At 40.6% G+C, this 23,107-nt stretch overlaps 1 protein-coding gene across 1 annotated transcript in view; it reads left to right on the top strand.

The window, feature by feature from the left end:
• Nucleotides 1-23,107, top strand: part of CNTN5 (contactin 5) — a 354,084-nt gene that overhangs the window by 120,151 nt on the left and 210,826 nt on the right. The window contains exon 5 of the mRNA XM_081951235.1: nucleotides 13,887-13,982. Coding sequence (XP_081807361.1) covers nucleotides 13,887-13,982 — 96 coding nt within the window. The remainder of the gene's footprint in view (nucleotides 1-13,886; nucleotides 13,983-23,107) is intronic.

Here is a 23,107-nt window from a genome sequence, read left to right on the forward strand (position 1 = left end):
ATTTTCCTGTTCTGTTTGTATGACATGTCTCACCAACTCAGTGCGCTTCTTAATCCTGTCTCCTGAGAATGCTTAATCACTGACTCACACTGGTTATGGCCACCCTTCCAAGATCCCCAAATAAGGGGGCATTTCCTACAATTTCTTTTTTTGAAGGTTTCAAATTTTTTGGTAGCTAGATTGAACTTGGGATGGTGTCAGGAGGATCTGTCCATCTATTACGTTCTTTTTTTCTGATTCCCTGTTGCTTTTGGGAGAACAAAAATTAAGAACACAGAGCTGAAGTGCCTAGAGGAGCCCTGTATTTCCTGGCCCCATCTAGGAAAATAAAATAGGTGGAGTTGGAAGGGACCTTGGAGGTCTTATAGCTCAACCTACAACTTCATCTGAACTTCAGGACTTCATCTGTTCTGTCCTGGCAGCTGGATGGGAGGATTAATGTACACCTGTTGGCAAAACTCAGCTGAATGGGAGCAGTTAAAATCATCCTATGTTATAGATTTTGTCATCTTTGTATACCTATCAGTCATTTTTACCACTAGAACAAATGGTGAGGATCTTTTAGCCTCAGAGCATATGCTTTCCACCTCCATCCAAAGACATGTACACAAGGGGTGTACAGAAGGGATGGGCTTCAAAAGTTTTAGCAAAGGGTTCTCTGCTCGGTTGCTGGGTGGGCGTGGCCATGGTGGGTGTGGCCTAACCGGCTTCCTGCACCACGGCAGGGGGGAGTGTTTTTGCCCTCTCCGGGCTCCGGAAGCTTTCCTTGAGCCTCTGGGAGGGTGAAAAACAGCCTCCCCAGGCTCCAGAGGCCCTTTTCCGGCTTTCCCAAACTTCTGGTAGGCCCATTTTTTGCTCTCCCAGAGCCTCCATGTATGCTCTGCGCTTATCTACATCCAAAACGGGCCACGTGGAAACTCCTGGGAGAGGTGGGGCGGAGTGGGTGGGGCGGGGCCAGCCAGGAATGGGATTTGGGGGTTTTCCGAACTGCACAGAAACTTACTTAGAGGTTCTCCTGAATCCCTGCGAACCGCCAGCAGCCCACCCCTAGTCATAGGGACATGTTTAGACACACTTAACCTCTGACAAGTTCTCAAGTTCTGAAAATGAAGGTGAAGAGAAAACATTTTGAGAAGCTTAAAGCAAAGAGGCTGTTTGCAATATGTTTGTTCCTATTAAACAATGGAGAGATGTGAAGGACCAGTTTGGCCAAATTAAAGAAAACTTACAATAAGAATATCGTAAAGTCTACTATGTGTCTGCTAGAATGTATGTTTTAACAATGAAATACACAAGTACCTCAGGTTACATGAGCCAATTACTCAATCTAAGAAGGCTGCTTAAAAGTAATGGAGTAAAATTGCAACATGAGATCCGGTTGCTTTCCTGATATATTTCTGCCCCCGTTTTGATATACTGGAGAAACAGTGGTGCATCCCAAGAGCCTGGCTTTAGATCAGAGAATATGCAAAATATATGAGCAGAAACCCCTAATGGGAATAACAAAAGAGAACCTTGTCTTTAAAACTGTTGAAAAATCCTATTGTACCAGTAGGAGAAAATCACCCTTGAAGGTGTTTTGTCCACAAAGAATCAAAACCCTAAGAAGCCTTTTGGACTTGCAAATGAAAGGAAAATAATCAAGGTGGAGATTCCCCACCCCCCACCCCAAAGGCAGAAGTGGGGAAAAGTAAAGAAACTGCATTTTGGGGAAGAAATGGAGATGCCTCAAGGAAACCTCTCATAGCCACTAAAGACAGTGACAATCTGAACTCATGCATGGACAGAAGTCTGTAGAGATTCTCAATCATAAGGTCATGGTTGTCCCAAAGGTGTTTTTTTCAGGAGACATCTGGACTTTCTTGTTTTTTTTTCTTTGAAGACATTTCACTTGTCATCTAAGAAGCTTCTTCCGCTCTGACAGGATGGTGTGGAATGGAAGGATTTATATTCCTTGCAGACAGCTGGTCATTTGCATCCTTTTAGAGGGCCGTTAAAGCACTTGGAGGCTTATCTGTGTCCTCCGGGTCCCCTGAGTGGTGCAAATGGTTCCTGTAGTCTGCCATTTTTCCTCTGGAAATCCTTTCAAATGGTGTTCATCCCAAATTGTATAGCTAAGAATCTGTAGAGATTCTCAGTCATCCAGGTCACGGTTGCCCCAAAGGTGTTTTTTTCAGGAGGCAATTGGACTTTCTTGTTGCCTGCTCATCCAAGAAGCTTCTTCAGCACTGACAGGGTGGTGGGGAATGGAAGGATTTATACTCCTTGCATCCTTTTAGAGCAGGGGTGTCCAAACTTGAGAACTTTAAGACTTGTGGACTTCAATTCCCAGAATTCCCCAGCCAGCCATGCTGGCTGGGGAATTCTGGGAATTGAAGTCCACAAGTCTTAAAGTTCCCAAGTTTGGACACCCCTGTTTTAGAGGGTCATTGAAGCACTTGGAGATTTATCTATGTCCTCAGGGTCACCTGAGCAGTGATCCTGGTTTTTGTAGTCTGCAACTTTCCTCCGGGAAATCCATTCCTACTCCCACACCATCCAAAGGGAGTCCATCCCAAATTGTATAACTGAAAGTCTGTAGTACAGACATTTTAGCTATACAATTTGGGATGAACATCCTTTGAATGGTGTGGGAGTAGGAATGGATTTTCAGAGGAAAAAGTGCAGACTACAGGATCCAGGTGCACCACTAAGGTGACTCTGAGGACACAGAAAAAACCTCCAAGTCCTTCAACGACCCTCTAAAAGGATGCAAATGACCAGATGTCTGCAAGGAATATAAATCCTTCCATCCCCCACTATCCTATCAGAGCTAAAGAAGCTTCTTGGATGAGAAGCAAAACATCTTTGAAGAAAAAACAAGGAAGTCCAGTTGCCTCCTAAAAAAGCACCTTTGGCATGGTTACGCATGGATAGTCATGTACCTGCTTCAACATTTAAAAGTAAAAAAAAACCTTTGTTTATCTTCATATAAATTTCAAAGTACAGATCATACTAGTAAAGTTTCAATGGATTATGAGACTTTACTGTAATAAAGTGCAGACGGAGTATTGAAGAGACCATTTTTTTTACATGTTAACAATGCACTGTACAATTCCAGATTTATGAAGTTTTAGTCACGCAGTCAGAAAGAGGCATGGAGTTGAATTTGTTGATGCAACTTTTCTCAGTTACAAATAAGGATGGAGATCTGTAGTTGAAAAGAACAGCATTATAATCTGGCCTTTACAGACTGAATTCACAATGGTGAATCCACTGATAAGAGAAAACAAGCTGACCTTTTAAAGCTAGCAAAATAATGTTAAGGGAGAAATTGCACGGAAGCTCGGCGTAGAAAATTAGGTCAGTGGGAGACAGAAGTCAGGAAAAGACAAAGGAAAGAAGGGGCCACAAAAGTGCAAACTGAAAAAGTGCCAATCAATGGTATTTGGTATGCTTATCATAGGAAATATTCTAAAGAGCCATGGGGTATAAAAAGTACTGAAAGCCAAAGAGGATTTAGAGTGCTTATATTGACAAAGTATTGCTATTTTTCCACCCTTATGGTATCTGTCTGTTTGAGCAGTGTGGTAGCCTAGTGGTGAAGGTGCTCGCCTCCCACTCGGAAGTGTTGAGAGAAAAATCCAGATCCAGTTCAAAGCTGGGAGAAAGACGCTGTACATTTCACTTAATGAAGCTAGTCATGGAACTATCGCTAGTCAGATCACTGGAGGACTTTTTAAACTAGCTTTGTGGTAATGTTGGGAAGAAACTATAAGTTGTTTTTAATCCTCATCAAAAGAAAAGATTAATGCAAGAGTAAGACTCACTGACACCAAATGGGACTTTAGATCCGAGGTGGCGCGGTGGTTAGAGTGCAGTACTGCAGGCTACTTCTGCTGCCTGCTACCTGCCTGCAATTTGGCAGTTCAAATCTCACCGGGCTCAAAGTTGACTCAGCCTTCCATCCTCCCGAGGTGGGTAAAATGAGGACCCAGATTCTTGGGGGCAGTAGGCTGACTTTGTAAACTGCTTAGAGAGGGCTGTAAAGCACTGTAAAGCAGTATATAAATCTAAGTGCTATTGCTGTGTATTGCTACAGGGAATACCTAGAAGCAAGAACTTAGCAGTATAGAAAAATATACAGTGGAACAGATCCTATTGCTATGGAATAGATAGCCATTAACCAAAGATTGGTTCTTGGTGCTTTGAGAAAAGAGGGAAGATGTGAGTCGATATCCAAGGTGAAATGAAGGGATGTCGAAGGAAAGCAAATACCAAGAACCAAGACCTTAAAATCACCAAGGCCCCTGAAGTTAAGTAAGTCTCCTTAATAGCTTGTTTAGGCATTTGCAGATGCTGGTTCAAGAGTTATCTTCAATCAGCACTTCTATGTTTAAATGGGAACTAGGAAATAACCAACCACAAAAACTCACTTGTACCAACCCCTGCTTAATTAACTGTGAATTCTCATTATAAGCAGAAAAGCTAACCTATGTTGTCAAAGATTGGCATTTGACATCTTTACTGGACAGTATTTATTATACATCTATATAAAAGTTGTTTGCGCCCTCCTTAAGTAGGCAGAACTTTATATTCTGTCCTCAGCACTGGTCAGATAAAGTTGGCTGAAGCAGATAATATGGTCTCCACTCATAAATTGGGTCATCAGGAATTTTGCCTTTCAGTGTTAACTGGGAGATAAGTTCTAGTTCTGCTAGATATCCATTCAAACTGCTTCTATCCAAATCCAGTTTGGTCTGGTGATTAAGGCACCAAGCTAGAATCTAGGACATTGTGAATTCTAGTCCCACATCAGGCATGGAAGGTGACCGGGTGCTTTGGGCTAGTCACTCTCTTTCAGCCCAACTTCCTTCACTGTGTTGTTGTGGGAACAAAAGGAGAAGGAAGGAGTGTTGGATATGTTCGTTGTTCTTGAGTTATTTATAAAAAATAATAAAGGCTGGATTCAATAAATCCCATTTCTTTGCATTCAAGTGATTTGATTAATGAGACCAGAGGTTTTCCAACTTTTTAAACAGGGGGGCAATTCATGGTCCCTCAGAGTGTTGGGGGGGCTGGACCAGCTGGGTGGGTGTGGCTAGGTGGTCATGTGACTGGGTGGGCATGGCTAGGTCATGTGACTAGGTGGGCGTGGCCAATTTAACAGTCTATTAAGCACTGCACACAAATTAAACTTTAATTTGTTTTGCTCCTGGGGGTGTTGTATTTGCTTTTCTTTGCATGTTGCTCTTTTGGTTTTTCTTTTTACTAGATCGTTTTTTTTCCAGTGGTTTGGGAGTCTAGTGGTCCCCTTCAGGAAACTCAGTTTTGTAACAATTCTTCTCAGCCCCAAGGAGCTTGAGAAATCTCTCTCTGTCTCTCTCTCCCTCCCTCTCCCTCCCTCTGTCTCTGTCTGTCTGTCTCTCTCTTTCTGTCTCTCTCTCTTTCTGTGTCTCTCTCTCTGTCTCTCTCTGTCTCTGTGTGTATGTGTGTGTCTCTCTCTCTTTCTGTCTCTCCCCCCTCTCTGTGTGTGTCTCTCTCTCTCTTTCTGTTTCTCTCTTTCTCTCTTCTCTCTCTGTGTGTCTCTTTCTCTTTCTGTCTGTCTGTCTATCTCTCTCTCTCTCTCTCTTTCTCCCTCTCTCTCTCTGTGTCTCTCTCTGTGTGGGTGTGTCTCTCTCTCTTTCTGTCTCTCCCCCCTCTCTGTGTGTCTCTTTCTCTTTTTCTGTCTCTGTCTCTCTCTGTGTCTGTCTCTCTGTATCTCTCTCTCAGGACAAATGGGGGGGGGGAATCCTCACATGATGTCACTATATCTGTTTCCCCATGTAGTCTAGTGTTAGTTAAATAAGTATCTATGTTTAAGAAACAAAATGAAAGCTGTTTCCTTTTCTGTCTCTCTATCTCTCCTAATGTTTCCCTCTCTTTGAGATATAGTTTAGGTAGAAATGAATTTCTCTATTCTTAAGCATTTCTTAATGAAACTTGTGCTTCAAAAATAATGGCTGCATATTAGCATTCACTGGGAGCAGAAAAAAAGCCTATATTCTTCAACCATTTTTTTTTGTAATGTGAGCATTTTAATGAAGCAAATTCAGTACTCTTTCAGAACTGCACTTATATTCAGATGCTGGCTTCTGATGAATTCAAATATCAAGCCGTGTGGAGGTTTGAATATTTAAAAAAATCATTTTAATATTTTGCACGTGCTTTGGGTTGGATTGGGCGTTTATAAGGCTTGTAAATAACAATTTATCTCTTTATTAAACAGCTGAAAAGCCAAGTCTCATAGTTTGTTTATTTATTTAGGGTATGGCAAATATACCCTAATAGTAGTAGTAGTAGTTCAAATATCAATGTACAGTCCACCCAGCCATTCAAGGACAGGGTAGTCTATGTTGTTAAAATCAGACATTGGGCCGGTGTGAGCTCTTAATGGACATTCGGACACAATGTGGTGGCTATTTCGTCAAGGAGCATCACAGTCACACTAGGGGGGGGGGGTTAGAGACAAGACCCCACTTAAACAATGAGTAGTGGCAAACACCATGTTGGGTATGAATCCTGTTCAGAATTGTTCAATGCTGGCGAGTCTGATAATATTTGAATCTTACATATAAAGTTAAGACCTGCTTGCTTTTAACTATCCAAATTTCAGAATGGCAGGTAGTCTCTCTTTCTCTCACATACGCACAAAAATAGAGACACAAACACTCTTTCCTTTCCATCTCTCTCTCTCTCTCTCTCTCTCTCTCTCTCTCTCTCTCTCTCTCTCTCTCACACACACACACACACACACACACACACACACACACACACACAGTCTTTCATATATTTCATAAACTGTGAAACCCAGTCAGGGGTTAATTTAATTTTCTGTTCTTAAATTCTCTAATGATTTCAGCAGGAAAACACGAGGCCTGTTTAATTTTTTTTTTTCTTCAAAAAAGTTCATTTTGGAATCCTACTGCTCCTGACCTCATTCTTCTTTCAGAAATATATTTTCCAGCTCTTTCCTTCAGCTTTCTTATGTTGCTAACCTATTTCACCTTCTAAAAATAAGCATCTAAAACTACCAGGCTAATAATATCAAATCATGAAAAAAAAAATTTCTGTAAAAGTCCTGTCACTCTATTCCTCTGTGAATGGTGTTATTAATCCTTGCCTGCACTGGATAATGTTTGTAAGAAGCCATTGTTCCTTATGTAAGATGATAACTATCTAAATTACAGGTTCAAGGGCAAGCAAAAAAAAAAAGTAGTACAGAAGTAAGGAGATTAAAAGGTAACAAGGAATTAGGAGTAAATCTTGAATTTTGACCAATAGAACCTAGTCACTGTTATTGTGGTGTACTTGACAAGTTCACAATCCAAGTTCAAATTTATCCTCAATCACAGAAGCTCCCTGAATGACTTTGCGCCATTCAAATTAATCTACCTCAAAAGATTATTTTGGAGGAAAATTGAATGAGGTAGCACTACACATTCTACTGTGAGCTCCTGAACAAAAGGCATAATGATGGGTTTAATATAATATAATGCAATACAATAGCAGAGTTGGAAGGGACCTTGGAGGTCTTCTAGTCCAACCCCCTGCCTAGGCAGGAAACCCTACACATCAGACAAATGGCTATCCAACATCTTCTTAAAGACTTCCAGTGTTGGGGCATTCACAACTTCTGGAGGCAAGTTATTCCACTGATTAATTGTTCTAACTGTCAGGAAATTTCTCCTCAGTTCTAAGTTGCTTCTCTCCTTGATTAGTTTTCACCCATTGCTTCTTGTTCTGCCCTCAGGTGCTTTGGAGAATAGTTTGACTCCCTCTTCTTTGTGGCAACCCCTGAGATATTGGAGCACTGCTATCATGTCTCCCCTAGTCCTTCTTTTCATTAAACTAGACATACCCAGTTCCTGCAGTACGTTTTAGCCTCCAGTCCCCTAATCATCATTGTTGCTCTTCTCTGCACTCTTTCTAGAGTCTCCACATCTTTTCTACATCGTGGCGACCAAAACTGAATGCAGTATTCCAAGTGTGGCCTCATCAAGGCCTTATAAAGTGGTATTAACCCTTCACATGATCTTGATTCTATCCCTCTGTTTATGCAGCCTAGAACTGTGCACACGGCTGCTGCACACGGCTAGCTCATATTTAAATGGCTGTCCACTAGGACGCCAAGATCCCTTTCCCAGTTACTACTACTGAGCAAGGTACCACCTATACTGTACCTGTGCATTTGGTTTGTCTTGCCTAAATGTAGAACCTTACTTTTTTCACCATTGAATTTCATTTTGTTAGATAGTGCCCAATGTTCAAGAATGTCAAGATCCTTCTGTATCTTAAGCCTATCTACTGGAGTGTTGACTATTCCTGCCAGCTTGGGTTGGTGATGATGATGATGATGATGATGATGATGATGATGATGATGATGATTGTTTGTCTAAATCTATAATAGCCTCCTTTATTATATGACTCCCTTATTATAGGACAGCATAGAAAACAAAACAAAAATCCATAAAAATAGATAAAATCTAAAGCTACCTAGACAGCCCAGGCTAAAATGAGCTAAAAATCACACAATCTAATCAAACACAACAGGGGCCTTCAGTACAACAATACATTACTCTCAGGCCTAGGGCCAAAATCAGATTTTAAGACCTTTCTGAAACCCTAGGAGATGTGGTACTGTCCTTATCTCTGGGGATTGCTTTTCCATAGGGTGGAGGCTGCAAAACAGAATGTATGAGGGAAGATCTAAATCTATCAACTAAATGAACAAGCCAAATGTGCTCCCCATCTAAGTGTAAGAGCTAATCGCCAAAGAGATGGCCAAAGGTGTTTTTTCCCCCTAAAAGCAGATTTCTTGTTTTGTTTTTTTCCTCTGAAAACATTTAGCTTCTCATCCAACAAGTTTCTCCAGGCTTCTTGGGTGAGAAGTGAAACATTTTCAAACGAAAAAGGCAAGGTGGTCCAGTTGCCCATATCTATCTATCTATCTATCTATCTATCTATCTATCTATCTATCTATCTATCTATCTATCTATCTATCTATCTAAAAATGGCTCTGTGTGTGTGTGTGTGCGTGTTCCAGCATAACTCTGGAACGTCTCTTGCAATTTCAACCAAACTTGGTACACAGATGACTTATTCTCTGGAAACAAAAAATACTGTGGGGGTAAGACAGCCCTAACACACACACCCTCCGGGGTATGTGTTCTGTTAAGATACAGCCTGTTGTGCCTTAAAATGGCTTCTATTGTACTGCCGTAAAGTGACTTCTATGTACAGCGCAGTGGAGTTGGTAAAGGCTTCACAGTACTCCGCAAGGGATCTCCCTCTGGTAAGGGTGAAAATCCAGCATTAGAACTTACGTTTAGTTTGGACATTTATTATAAATAAATACCCAGGCAATTCCTGGTTATTAACTAGTTTAAAAAAATTACCTTTGGGACAACCATGACCCAGCTGATTGAAAATAGACTTACCTTCAGAGCCGAGAAGACTCCTGTTCCGAGTACAATACAATAGTAGAGTTGGAAGGGACCTTGGAGGTCTTCTAGTCCAACCCCCTGCCTAGGCAGGAAACCCTATACCGTTTCAGACAAATAGCTATCCAACATCTTCTTAAAGACTTCCAGTGTTGCTAAAGAAACAGATACAGGTGGCTTATTTGTAGACAAGAGAATTGTCTTTGACGATAGATTACAAAATAAGGATATTTTTCTCCCTACAATTTACCCAATTTAATTGCTTGTGCCAGTATTTTGAAGCCCGCGACCATTCCTCCTGCTTTGTTTCAATATATTTCTTTTTATATCGTTTAGACTGAATAGACAAACAACAAACTTTATTGTAGGGTACAAATGAAGTGATTAGGCAATGTTGCAAAAAGGGGTGTGTCATTATACATACTTCAGTCGCAGGTGATAGAAAGGCTTTGTGGAACTGGCATGATAGAGAGAGATGGAAAAATATTGTTTATATTGTATTGTGTTTGTTAAACAATGTGCGTTTAGACTTTTCTTTTCATCCAAGCTGAGTACACAATAGATAATCGTAACTAAAATTAGTTACAAATATACCACTGCTGATGCTAGCCTCTCCTTTCCTGTAATTTTAATATATTTTTATTAGTTTATTTGACAAAATAAAATAAAAGAATATTTTTAAAATGCTTCAAATACAATTACAACGTGGATCTATCTTCTTTGCCACATTCCAAGTCTGCTATTCTCAAAATTCTTGTGATATCAACAAATTCCTAGTATTTGGGGCATAATTTAGCATTCTGCTCCTATAATTAAGCTTAAATTCTCTTTTCAGTACTAAATGGTTAAAAAAATCAAATATTCAACCAAAATGGAACCATCTCAAGTAGTAGTGGTAATAGTGATAGTGACAGCAGTAACAAGAATCAAATTATTTGTGCAAAAGAAAGATAAGGTCTCTATAATGCTGCCTGGAGAACAAATTTCCAGTTGTTTCTCAATGACCTGTAACTTATACAAAACAGATATTTCAATGAGCAGTAGATTAAATTGTACTGCTTTAGTGACTGTGTGCCTGGCTTCCATGACCTCATTTTCCTTCATTTCTGTTTTTTAAACTATTGATGTTAGCTTATTCTGGAAGCAAAACCGTTGCTTTTCACTGAGTTGTGAGCCATCCCTTACTTTGCAAAAGGAGAGAATCCATTTGGGTGTGTCCTAGTCAGTGGTGAAATACATTTTTTTTTACTACTGGTTATGGGGGGGGTGGCTTGGTGGGTGTGGTGTGACTTGGTGGGCGTGGCAGGGGAATGATACTGCAAAACCTTCATTCCCACCCCACTCTACAGCCAGTCAGAGGTGGCATTTGCCGGTTCTCCGAACTACTCAAAATTTGCCCTACCGGTTCTCCGAACTTCTGAAAATTTGCCCTACTGGTTCTCCGAACTTCTGAAAATTTGCCCTACTGGTTCTCCAAACTTCTGAAAATTTGCGCTACTGGTTCTCCGAACTTCTGAAAATTTGCCCTACCGGTTCTCCGAACTTCTGAAAATTTGCCCTACTGGTTCTCTCAACTTCTGAAAATTTGCCCTACCGGTTCTCCGAACTACTCAAAATTTGCCCTACAGGTTCTCCGAACTTCTGAAAATTTGCCCTACTGGTTCTCCGAACTTCTGAAAATTTGCCCTACTGGTTCTCCGAACTTCTGAAAATTTGCCCTACTGGTTCTCCAAACTTCTGAAAATTTGCGCTACCGGTTCTCCGAACTTCTGAAAATTTGCCCTCCCGGTTCTCTCAACTTCTGAAAATTTGCCCTACCGGTTCTCCAAACTACTCAAAATTTGCCCTACAGGTTCTCCGAACTTCTGAAAATTTGCGCTACCAGTTCTCTAAACAACTGAAAATTTGCGCTACCTGTTCTCCAGAACCTGTCATAACCTGCTGGATTTCACCCCTGGTCCTAGTTAATAAGAACACTAAGATAGAAAAAATATTGTTGCATCGCAATATGGTATGCCAGTTTGAGAGCCGTGGACAGAAAAAACATTACAGAAGGTGGTGAGCACAGCACAAAGCCTAATGGGCCGTCCCATGATACAGTGGTGGGATTCAAATAATTTAACAACCGGTTCTCTGCCCTAATGATTTCTTCCAAAAACCAGTTCACCAAACTGCTCAGAAAGTTACCGACCGGTTCTTCTGAAGTGGTGCAAATTGGCTGAATCCCATCATTGCCCTGATACCACTAGATGAGATCGCTAGGGCTTCCTGCCTTAGAAGAGTGAGGAAAATCCTCAGGGGTGACTCACACCCTGGTCAGCACCTCTTTACCCTCCTACCATCAGAAAGGAGATATAGAAGGGTAGCCAGCCACACAAACAGGCTGAAGAACAGTTTCTATCCGTGGACTGTCAGACTCCTGGATGAGAAAACTAAACATGTTTACTTAGAATAAGCTGTATATTATATGTGTCTGTATTTGTCTGTGTGGGTACTACCACATCAAGAATGTATTACCCTTCGTTTTAGAAACAGGAAAAAGTCCAATTTTGTCGAGAAAAGAACTAGTAACATGGCTCAAAAGACTGTATGCGAGACAAACATAAGAAACAATTTGCATATTTTAAATCCCGTGTAAACATATAATTACATGAATGTAACGTACTTTTCTACTTTGCATTTGTTTTCCAATTGAAATTAGCCAGAAATCATTTATTTTGTAAGGAGTGATTTTTTTGTTTGTTTTCCATATTTCATTTTTTTTGAAGTGCTGTTGAGCACAAAAGGAAAGGAAATCTGTACAAACAATAACATTGAAAGCTTTTTTTCTCAATTAAAAAGAAAAAAGTTGCCCCATTGGCAGAACAGCAAGACAATAAAAAACAATAAATGTGTTGTAAGGCTATGCGAGTATTAAAACATAATTCTTTTTTTAAAAAAAATCTTGAACCTGAACTATTGTATACTCTTCAAATGATCAGAAAACAGGCCATGCTTTCAACTGTCTTTTAAAAGTAGATTTTATGGCAGTAAGCTCACTATCTCCAGCTCAACACAACCAAGGAGGTCCTACTCTAATTTAGGATAGTGTGAGGCATACCCATAGCTAGAATCACAAGCAAGATCTTCCCACAAAAGGAATTTGACAGAATTAGGGAATTCAGGCTTTTAAAATATTTTTTAAATAATGTTCAGAGCTTTATAGTCTAATTTGAATCATAATATCTTCTCAACAGGGACTCATGGCACAGATTTCCCAGTAGAGCCAATCATACAGGTGCTTTTTCAGGAGGCAACTGGACTAGAACTGATATTCAGCAGGTACTGACCAGTTCTGGAGAACCGGTAGCAAAAATTTTGAGTAGTTCAGAGGACCGGTAAATACCACCTCTGACTGGCCCCATCCCCATCTATTCTCTGCCTCCTAAGTCGCAGCTGATCGGGAAGAAATGGGGATTTTGCAGTACCCTTCCCCTGCCACGCCCACCAAGCCAAGCCCACAGAACCGGTAGTAAAAAATGTTGGATCCCACCCCTGAACTGGACTTTCTTGTTTTTTCTTTGAACACATTTCACTTCTCATCCAAGAATGACCCTCTAAAACAGGGGTATCAAACTCGTGGCCCATCATGCACTGGCCACACCCACGCCCGGTTTAGCAAAGGGGGAAAAGCCATGATACGTTATGTGACGCCTCCATGATGATGCAAGTTTAATACCCATGCTCTAAAAGGATGCAAATGACCAGACGCTTGCAAGGAATATAAATCCTTCCATTTCCCACTATCCTGTCAGAGCTGAAGAAGCTTCTTGGATAAGAAGAGAAATGTCTTCAAAGGAAAAAAAAGAAAGTCCATTTGCCTCCTGAAAAAGCACCTTTGGCCAACCATAACCTGGATGACTGAGAATCTCTACAGACCAATAGAGCCAGTATTGCAGACATTTGTATAGTTTATTAGTTAAGTTGCAGTATCCTTTTTATAACCCTCAAGAGCTTTATCCAGGATACAGATACGATGCAAAGCTTCCTCACCTCCCTTTGTATCTCTTTCAACTGTACACAGAATGACTTTTTATTAGGGAAGAAATCGATAAGTGAGAAATTGTAAAAGAGCTATTAGATACCTGTTATAAACGGTCATATCACTCAATAGCTTTTGGCTGACACTTTTCTGCATCCCCTAAGAAATAATAAAAATGTCACATGGAACATCTCTATTTACTAGTTGCAATTAGCCAGAATACGTTGAATTCAAAAGAAAGCGATGTTTTGTTCTCTTTCATGTTTTTGAGGCATGGCAAAAGCGATGGGTTTTTGTTTTTTTTAAGCATAAGAAAAAAGGAAGAATGGAAAATAACTCTGTATGGACACTTAATATTGAAAACATTCTCCTTGCGAATCAAAAATGCAATCTTATGTTAACAGATCTGGGGAATTTCAGCGGACGAACCAGAAGTGTCGTGTCCGTGAGGGAAGGTCAAGGTGTGGTGCTAATATGCTCTCCTCCACTTCACTCACCAGGTAAGGTTGGCTGAATGTTATATCGATAGCGACTCTGTGGGCTCATAAGTTTCAGCTGTGATCTTGATGGTGGATCAGTAAATGCTTTGATACCTGAGCTATCAAAAGGATAATTAAAGTCTGTGTCTCGTAAACGCTTCTGAACTGGAGTTAGCATTTTTGAAATAAGGTTAAACCAATCCATTTTGCTCAGTGAATAGAAACAGCAATAGCAGACAGTGGATAGGAGTCGTCCAAGGACTTTCTCCCACTCCTCCCCTGTCTCATATCTCTTCTAAATGTCACTACTGAGAGAGAAGCTTTTTGGAAGTAGCTCAGTTGAAATTTGTTCAGATAACCTTCTACCATATCCTATATAGATGTTGTTGCAGAGGACGGAGCTCTCGCCTCAACTTCATACATTAAAAACACAGATGGAGCTTTCATACCATCAAGGCTGCCATCTTGGACTTATATACCTAATATATCTTCTTCATGGAAGGCTCGTCCCGCATGTGTGATGGAACTGGAGGAGGGGGGTGGGCCACGCCTCCCATGACAGCCAATCTGACCCTGAGTTGTTAAATTATTTGAATCCCACCACTGGCTGAGATGGTTTCTCAGGTACACTAGCCCTATGCCATAAAGGGCATTAAAGGGCATAACCAATACCCTGAATTGGACCCAGAAGCAAATTGAGAAACAGTGCAGCTTATGCAACAGGCTTGCTACATAGGCCACCCTTTGGCCTGTTTGTGTAGCTGCTTTATGTGCCAGCTGTAGCTTCTGGTTGGTGGTTTTTGATAAATAAATATCAGGCTTTATTTTCTGATCGCTGAACTGAATGGTGCGCGGGCTTGCTCTGATCCGATATATTGGCTAATATTGAAATAGCCAAAGGCCATTCCCTTTGGGATTATCTATACAAAAGCCACAGCATTGTTTCTATAGGAGAAGGACAGACAGAGCTTGGGGTTGGAGACAAAAAAGAGGAATCAGCCTGGAGTCATTACATTCCCACAAACATCCTGCAAGCAACTATCATCACCATTAACAACCCCATAATCCCTTGCGGGATAGAGTCTAGGCAACTCAATTGGGCTAGCAGAGTGTTTACTGGCCAGATGCCCTTCTTGTCGCCAATGCAGAGTTTTGTTCAACAGATACATTCTCATTGTGCCCATAGCGAGAAAGATCTGCCTCTACCTAGGATCGGACTCACAGCCTCGTGATTGTGAGGTTAGCACTCCACCTCTAGGCCACCGCACCTCTCCATCCCACGAGCAACTATGACTGATGGAAACAAATAAAACTAGAAATTACCCGCAGTCATTTACCAACAGATTTCTTATCTACTGTAGGAGTCCTGGGAAAAGTGGCCAAAAGCCTTGATACTTTTTTAATGAAGTCCTTACTTGTTGCAGCCCTAGTTTTCTCTAAAATGATCTGTCTGAGTTTCTACCACTTCTGATTGCAAGTTTAGCTTTGAGTGATTAAAAATGCTGAGTATATTCAAAACCTGGGAGATGGTGTAGTTCTTCTCTATTGCGTATGTTTTATTTATGTCAGGAGTTGACAACCTCTCTGGGCCATTGAGCACAATTGCACTGAGGATATTACGGGAACTTTCTCAAAATGCCACAAGAGAAGAGGGCTGTCTGTGAAAAAGTAATGTTAGCCAGAAGCAAATGGTTTTTTGTCAGTTCTTACTGCATAAAGCACTTCTAATAAAGATGCTCCTAGATAGGTTTGGTACTTTGTAGCATAACCTCTTTCTCTCCCTTTCCCTATATCATAAGTGAGTCAAGAAAATTCTCAAGCTTTTTGATGTACAGTATATATTTATTTTAGCACGTAGGAATCGTTCAGAATAATCCGGCGTATGGTAACATCTTTTGGAAAATGTTTCCATTCCCCTTGTCTACTGACTTGTCATACTGAGCTGCAGTGTCAGGAATTGACATAAAAATTGAAAGTTCCACAGGGATCTCTTTAGGACTCAAAGAAAAGGTTCTTCTAAGTCTCAAAGCCTTAGGTGGGAAATGTTGAAAAGTTGTATTAAAATGTACTTTAATAATGGGAATAATGCATCAATGTGAAATTTTTTCTCAGGTTTCCTATAGAGGAGCATAGAGATCATGTTGAATCAGTAACGTATTTGATAATCAGATTTGTTATGATTATGGAAAATATTGTGCATAATGGGTATGTATTTGAGTGTGTGTGTGTGTGTGTGTGTGTGTGTGTGTAGGTTTATGCTTAGAATAAGTATGTCAGACCTGGAGGCCATCTTTTACCTTTGGGACTCCAGGCCTGGTATATTTTCTGTGGGAAAATGGGATGGGGGGAATTATGCAGAGTATGGGTGATATATAGCCATAATACCATTCTTTCTCAGAAAGTCAAGGTCACCTGGCCCTGCGGCTGCCATGGTGTGACTAGAAGGCATCTCCAGTTTGGGATGGTGCCTGATTCGACCATGTGATGGACATGTGGATGCTGGGCAAGGACTTGAACTTTCTTTTGGGTGGGGAAAACCTGGAAACTTCAGATTCGGGTTTTCCCAGATGTGCCAATATAACATCTCTAATAAAATGGAACTCAAGCCTCAGAGTTTTCTTTCCTTGGGGGTGTTACTTGGAACCCTGACAAAGTAATTATTTTGCTATATAGATTTATAGACTGTTTTGGATTGTTAAACTTGCATATTGTTTATATGAAGTTTTGGTTTGCATTTAGAGTAAAATATTATCTTACTATATATTTGTATTTGTACTGAGGAAAGTTGGGAGTCAATTTTCTTTTTTATTTTGGTCACTTTTTAAATTCTTCCCATTTAGATTCCATTTGCCCTTTTTTAAATCTCTTTTTTTTTGTAACTTTGTATTTTATCTGTCTCTTGGTTTAATTAGTGAAGCATCAAGTCAACTGAGGAAAAACAAGAAAATGTGAGGAAGAAACTAAAGATTGTCTTACTTGGCTCTCTTTGGCATAAGAAGGAAAGGGAAATACTGTTAGGTTTTCATTAATGCTAATACTTTGTGGTACGTCAGGTCTGGAGACAAAGATCAGAAATAATGCTAGAACCCTATCAATATAGGGTTAGTAGCAGAATCTTGAAAGTTTCACAGTGTTTTTATCAGCAGTTACTGTTTATTTTCTCAAAGATCATCTCATGGTTCTTCTACACTTCCACTGTAGACAATAAAATTCAGTGGACCATTAACAAATGAAATACTGCCACACTTGGAATACTGCATTCAGTTTTGGTCACCACGATGTAGAAAAGATGTGGAGACTCTAGAATGAGTGCAGAGAAGAGCAACAAAGAGGATTAGGGGACTGGAGACTAAAACATATGAAGAACGGTTGCAGGAACTGGGTATGTCTAGTTTAATGAAAAGAAGGACTAGGGGAGACATGATAGCAGTGTTCCAATATCTCAGGGGCTGCCACAAAGAAGAGGGAGTCAAACTATTCTCCAAGGCACCTGAGGGTAGAACAAGAAGCAATGGGTGGAAACTAATCAAGGAGAGAAGCAACTTAGAACTGAGGAGAAACTTCCTGACAGTTAGAACAATTAATCAGTGGAACAGCTTGCCTCCAGAAGTTGTGAATGCCCCAATACTGGAAGTCTTTAAGAAGATATTGGATAGCCATTTGTCTGAAACGGTATAGGGTTTCCTGCCTAAGCAGGCGGTTGGACTAGAAGACCTCCAAGGTCCCTTCCAACTCTATTGGAATTCTATTCTATTCTATTCTATTCTATTCTATTCTATTCTATTCTATTCTATTCTAAATACATCTCATCCTTGAGTTGACCTTGTCTAGGTTAAACAGTAAGCAGGATTAACTTTGGTTACTGCATGGATGGCTTTCTACCCATTAATTTCAAGATTCTTGACTAAATTAGAGGGTTAAAAATATCCCAGAAGACAATGGCAAATGATGCATGATGAACTACATGGATGTGCTCAGATGGTCGCCAGATGTTGAGCTCAGCCTGAGGGCATTGCTCATCTGTCATAATAATGATAAATGATAGAATTATTCTAAGCAGGCATAAGGAGTCACATGGATATGGATAGAATGTTCTTCTTTGGGTTAAATAAAATAAGGGTGCTGGTGCCATAATAGATTCCTCATTCCAGCCTTATGAACTATGTATGTATGTATGTATGTATGTATGTATGTATGTATGTATGCATGTATGCATGTATGCATGTATGCATGTATGTATTGTATTTGTGCTGATAAATAAATAAAGGGAGACTAGTATAGATCTATTTCAAGCTATTTAGTTCTCATCAGCTAGCTATACCCTTACTGGGATTTGAACCTGGGCTGTGTTACATATTAGGCAGATTTGTTAGCCACTAAGCCACAGGCTCTCCTCCTTATCAGCTGAGCCAGGGAAATAGGTATGTATTTGTGTTACAAGCCCTGGTTGTATATATATAGAGTAGCTTTCATTCCACATATTTTAGAAAATGTTTCCATTTCCCTTGTTGACTGACTTGTCATACTGAGCCAGGAATTGACATAGAAGTTGGAAGTTCCACAAGGATCTGCATAGGACTCAAAGGCATTTATGTTTAATGATATAAACAAATTTAAAAAGACCCCAACATTTGGACCTTTGGACTCTTTGGCCCAGAAAAGAGCTCTGGGTTAGCTGAAGACTCACCTGTTCCGATTAGCAGGCCTGGCATAATTCAACTGTCCCTCCTGGCAAACGTACTATATCTGGTTATTTTAGGTTTTTTTTAATTTACTGTATTTGTTTTTAGGGGTTTGAATTTATTTTATATCTGCTTTGTACAGTTCTTTTAACGGCATTTTAACCTCCTCCATGTCAACTGTCAACTGTACATATTTAATTTTATTGTATCTTGTTATATTTTGTATGAACTGTACACCGCCCCGAGTCCCTTTCGGGAGAGGGGGCGGTCTAGAAGCATTAAATTAAATTAAAATTAAATTAAATAAAAAGGTAAAAAATGCATGTAAAATGCATATATTTGAGAAGATTGTGTAGATTTTAAATATGTTAGAATAACTTACATGAGCAATTTTGTGTTTTAATTTGCCAAGTAATGAATTTATAGAAGAAACGGCATTTTTTTTTTAAAAAAAAAAACCTGATCTATTGATACCTAGATAGCATTTGCATGAAAAACTTTCAGGTTTAATCCTGATTTTTTTTTAAAAAAAAAAAGATCAGTAAGTGATACCAATTCTGAAAAATACTGTCAATATGGATAATATAAGGTATCTCTATCTCTCTATCTCTTTGTCTCTCTAGCTATCCCTCAAGGGGATGTGGTGGCTCAGTGGCTAAGATACTGAGCTTGTTGATCAGAAAGGTCAGCAGTCTGGCAGTTCAAATCCCTAGCGCCGCGTAATGGAGTGAGCTGCTGTTACTTCTCCCAGCTTCTGCCAACCTAACTGTTCGAAAGCATGTAAAAATGCAAGTAGAAAAATAGGGACCACCTTTGGTGGGGAAGTGTCAGAGTTCCGTGCACCTTCGGCGTTTAGTCATGCTGCCACATGACCACGGAGACATCTTCAGACAGCGTTGGCTCTTCGGCTTTGAAACGGAGATGAGCACCTCCCCCTAGAGTCAGGAAACGACTAGCAAATATGTGCAAGGGGAACCTTTACTTCATCTATCTATCTATCTATCTATCTATCTATCTATCTATCTATCTATCTATCATCTATCTATCTATCTATCTATCTACCTACCTACCTACCTACCTACCTACCTATCTACACACACATGCATGCACATACGCACACATACACACACATAGTCTAATCCTCTAGAGCAGGAGTGGGTTCTGGCAGGCACTACTGCTGGTTTGTTCATGGCTGCATGTTGCACACGCATGCACAGTTCAATAAAAAGGGGGGGGGGAATTGATTCGGGGTCATGGCAGGCCTGGGTCACTGCCGGTTCCAGCAACCCAGGCTGCCAAACCACTACCGGTTTGGCCAAACCAGTCTGAAATGGTAGAAACCCACCACTGCTCTAGAGCAGGCATGTCCAAAGTGTGGCCCGGGGGCCAAATGTGGCCCTTTTTTCAAATTTCAAGCGGCCCGCAGCCTCTTCTCCCCACTGGAGTTATTTGTTTAGTCTTTCATAAAATACCGTATTTTTCAAAGTATAAAGATGCATCTTTTTCCCCTCAAAAAAGAGGCTAAAAATCTGGGTGCATCTTATACACTGAATACAGCATTTTTTGCCTCCCAAAACTCTGCCCCCTTCACCAAAATGGCTGTGCATAGCCTTTAGGAGGTTTTCAGAGTGCTCCTGGGGGCTGTGGAGGGCATAAATGAGCAAAAAACGGGCCATTTTTTGCTCAACTTTGCCCCCCCCCAGCCCCCAGGAGCACTCTAGAAGCCTCTTAAAGGCTATTCATGCCCTTTTAAAAAAAAGGCCCATTTTCGTGAAAAATGGGCCATTTTTGGGAGAGTGCAAAAACTTTTTTTTAAATTTGCCTCTTCAAAATCTTGGTGCGTCTTATACTCCGAAAAATACAGTAGTCAATTCGCATTTAATGTTAAGGGTTCAAAAAATGTCAGGCTGAATAATCGGCCCCACACATTTTCACCTCACCAAATCTGGCCCTCCTTGCAAAAAGTTTGGATACCCCTGCTCTAGAGAGACATTTATACGAAGGAACTTTTCCTTCACTAAAATATACGTACATTCCAACATAATAGATACCATCTTATTAATTCCAAGCCCCATTCCTCATTCCTGACAGTATCTTCATAACTGACTCCAGTCTAGTGAAATGGAGATTATTAAGCTCTAACTAGGAAAAATGTTCAACTTTGGAGAAAATGAATCTGTGATGACAGCATAACTGAATAGGTGTGAAAGTTGCGTTGCTACGAATTTATATGAATTTTCCAGTTAAAAACTGAAGGGCCGTGCATACTTCCATCACCCCACAGCTGCTTCACCATTCTTCAATAGGAGTCTTATTTCAGTTGTCCCTATTTTCCCCTTTGGACAGCATGGGTTACTCTCATCAATATGATAATTATGGATCTTCCAGTGCTAATAGTTTGTCTGTTTCTACTCTCAGATCTCCAAGCATTGTGAATATTAATTTCTGAGCTGCTCATTAGCAAACTAATCAGTCTTGAGGTTAGCAAAGTTCTTACATCACTGCATGAGGATTTTGGCAGGTATCCCACCACTTTTAGAATTTTCTTGCAAATAAGCATACCAATTATTCTGATGACTCTAGAGGCCAGTGGAGCTGCCAGCAGATTCAGACAGTGAGGAGGGTTGGGGAGGAACATGGGCCAGTCCTGAAGTCTGGAGAAGGCTCTGATGAGGGCTCTGCGTCGGAGACAGAGAAGGGCCCAGAGTCGTATGCTAATTATCAACTGCCTTCAGAGGCAGACATCAGTGAGGCAGACGAACAGCTGGAGCCTGTTCCCAGTGTGTGCATGCTCAGAGTTGCCAAACAAAGGGAACAGCTAAGGAACAAGGAAGGGTTGACTTGAGAGTAAGGCTGCAGGTGATGATGGATGGCCCCTCTCAAAGGAAATAAAAGAGGAGCAAAAGGGGAGTGGAGTTTGCAGGAGACAATTAGTTCGCTTAATTGGTTCGTGACTCTCCAAGACTCCTTGCCAAGTTTTACAGATATCGACCTGTCAGCTTTCCAAGCCAGATAAGGTCTGTGACTGCATATCCTCCCTTGAAAGACTTTGCTGGATGTGAATGAGCAGAATTCACAATAAATTAATAAAAGGGTTTTTTGTCGGGACAAGGAACTTCATGCTCTTGGGAAGCCTAGATCGAAACAGTATCTTTTTATCTACATGTGAACTAGAATTGGGCTCATCTAAGACACTCACGTTGTATTCCTATCCTGGATTCTGGGCCCTTTTACCTAACCATCTTCTTGGTACTTCCTCCTGTCTCTCTCAAGGCCATTCCTTCTTCCCTCAATACCTTACAAGTATTAGTAACACTGTTTCCTATTCAAGGTTCCTGGCTATCAACCCTTGGGACGGCACCTTTGCCTGGCATACCTAACAAACCGACATCCCATACTTGTGAGTGTGTGACTGGTTCTAGACTGTTTGATTAGAACACTGTGTCATTAAATGAAATAGAGCTGTGAAAATTTATCAGGCTGCCTGTGAACAGACAAATGACCTACAACATGGATATTTGCAGATTATTTAAGATATCCCAGGATGTTATGTGTAAACAAATAAGTAAATTAAAGGAAACATTGGTGATGCAGTGTCTCTTTTGCTGAAAGTGTATTCTTAGGAAGTGAACATCACATATTAGCTGCTGTAGCCGAGAGTTTGGAGAGGAACTATAATCAGGGGATGCAGCCCTGGACTCAAAGTGAGACAACAGATGGCTATGCATGATCACTAAATAACAATTATTTGACAAGAGGAAGATAAATGGGAGCAGGTTGCTGGCTTCCCAGTAGCTCCCCGTGATATATAGGATAACAGAGCCTCAGCTGCATTTTATGTATATGTAAGATGAGGTGAGAAAGTCAGATTTTGCTCGGCAAGGAACTGTGTGAGTAATAACTGGATAAGAGTGAGGCTGATAGTGATTTATTAATCTAACACATGGCTAAACAGAAATATTGGCATCATTAGGCAGCTGATTAACTTTTGATAAATTGGGTTGTCTGACTTTCCTACCTGTGTTCCCAATTATTTTAATTGTCTCCCACACCTCTCCACTCATAAAAAGTCCCCCCCAAAAAAAAAAATCTCAAGTTTTAGGGCCCCAGTTTTTCATAATTGGAAGTGTTCTGTAGTTGAAGGGCACCTGAGACACTGAATGTCCAGCATTCTTGTATTTTACATGCTCACAGCATATTTAACTTGCTTACTGAATTATTACATATTAACCTAGCCCAGCTGGCTGGCTGGCTGACAGCATACAGCACACTAACACAAGCACACACCCCACAAGGTGTGAAGGTTAATATTAACCAAGCACGGTATATTTATCTGAGTGCTACCATTTGGTCTTTTGCTGATCTGGTTAACTGCTCTGTGTGCTCTGCAGAATAATCTTTGGTGAGGGCACCTTTGTTTTCATATTCAGTCATTTGTTGAAGGCCAGAACAATGGGACATCGT

Source organism: Natrix helvetica, assembly GCF_964273705.1.
Source record: "Natrix helvetica genome assembly, chromosome: 4".
Taxonomy (NCBI): domain Eukaryota; kingdom Metazoa; phylum Chordata; class Lepidosauria; order Squamata; family Natricidae; genus Natrix; species Natrix helvetica.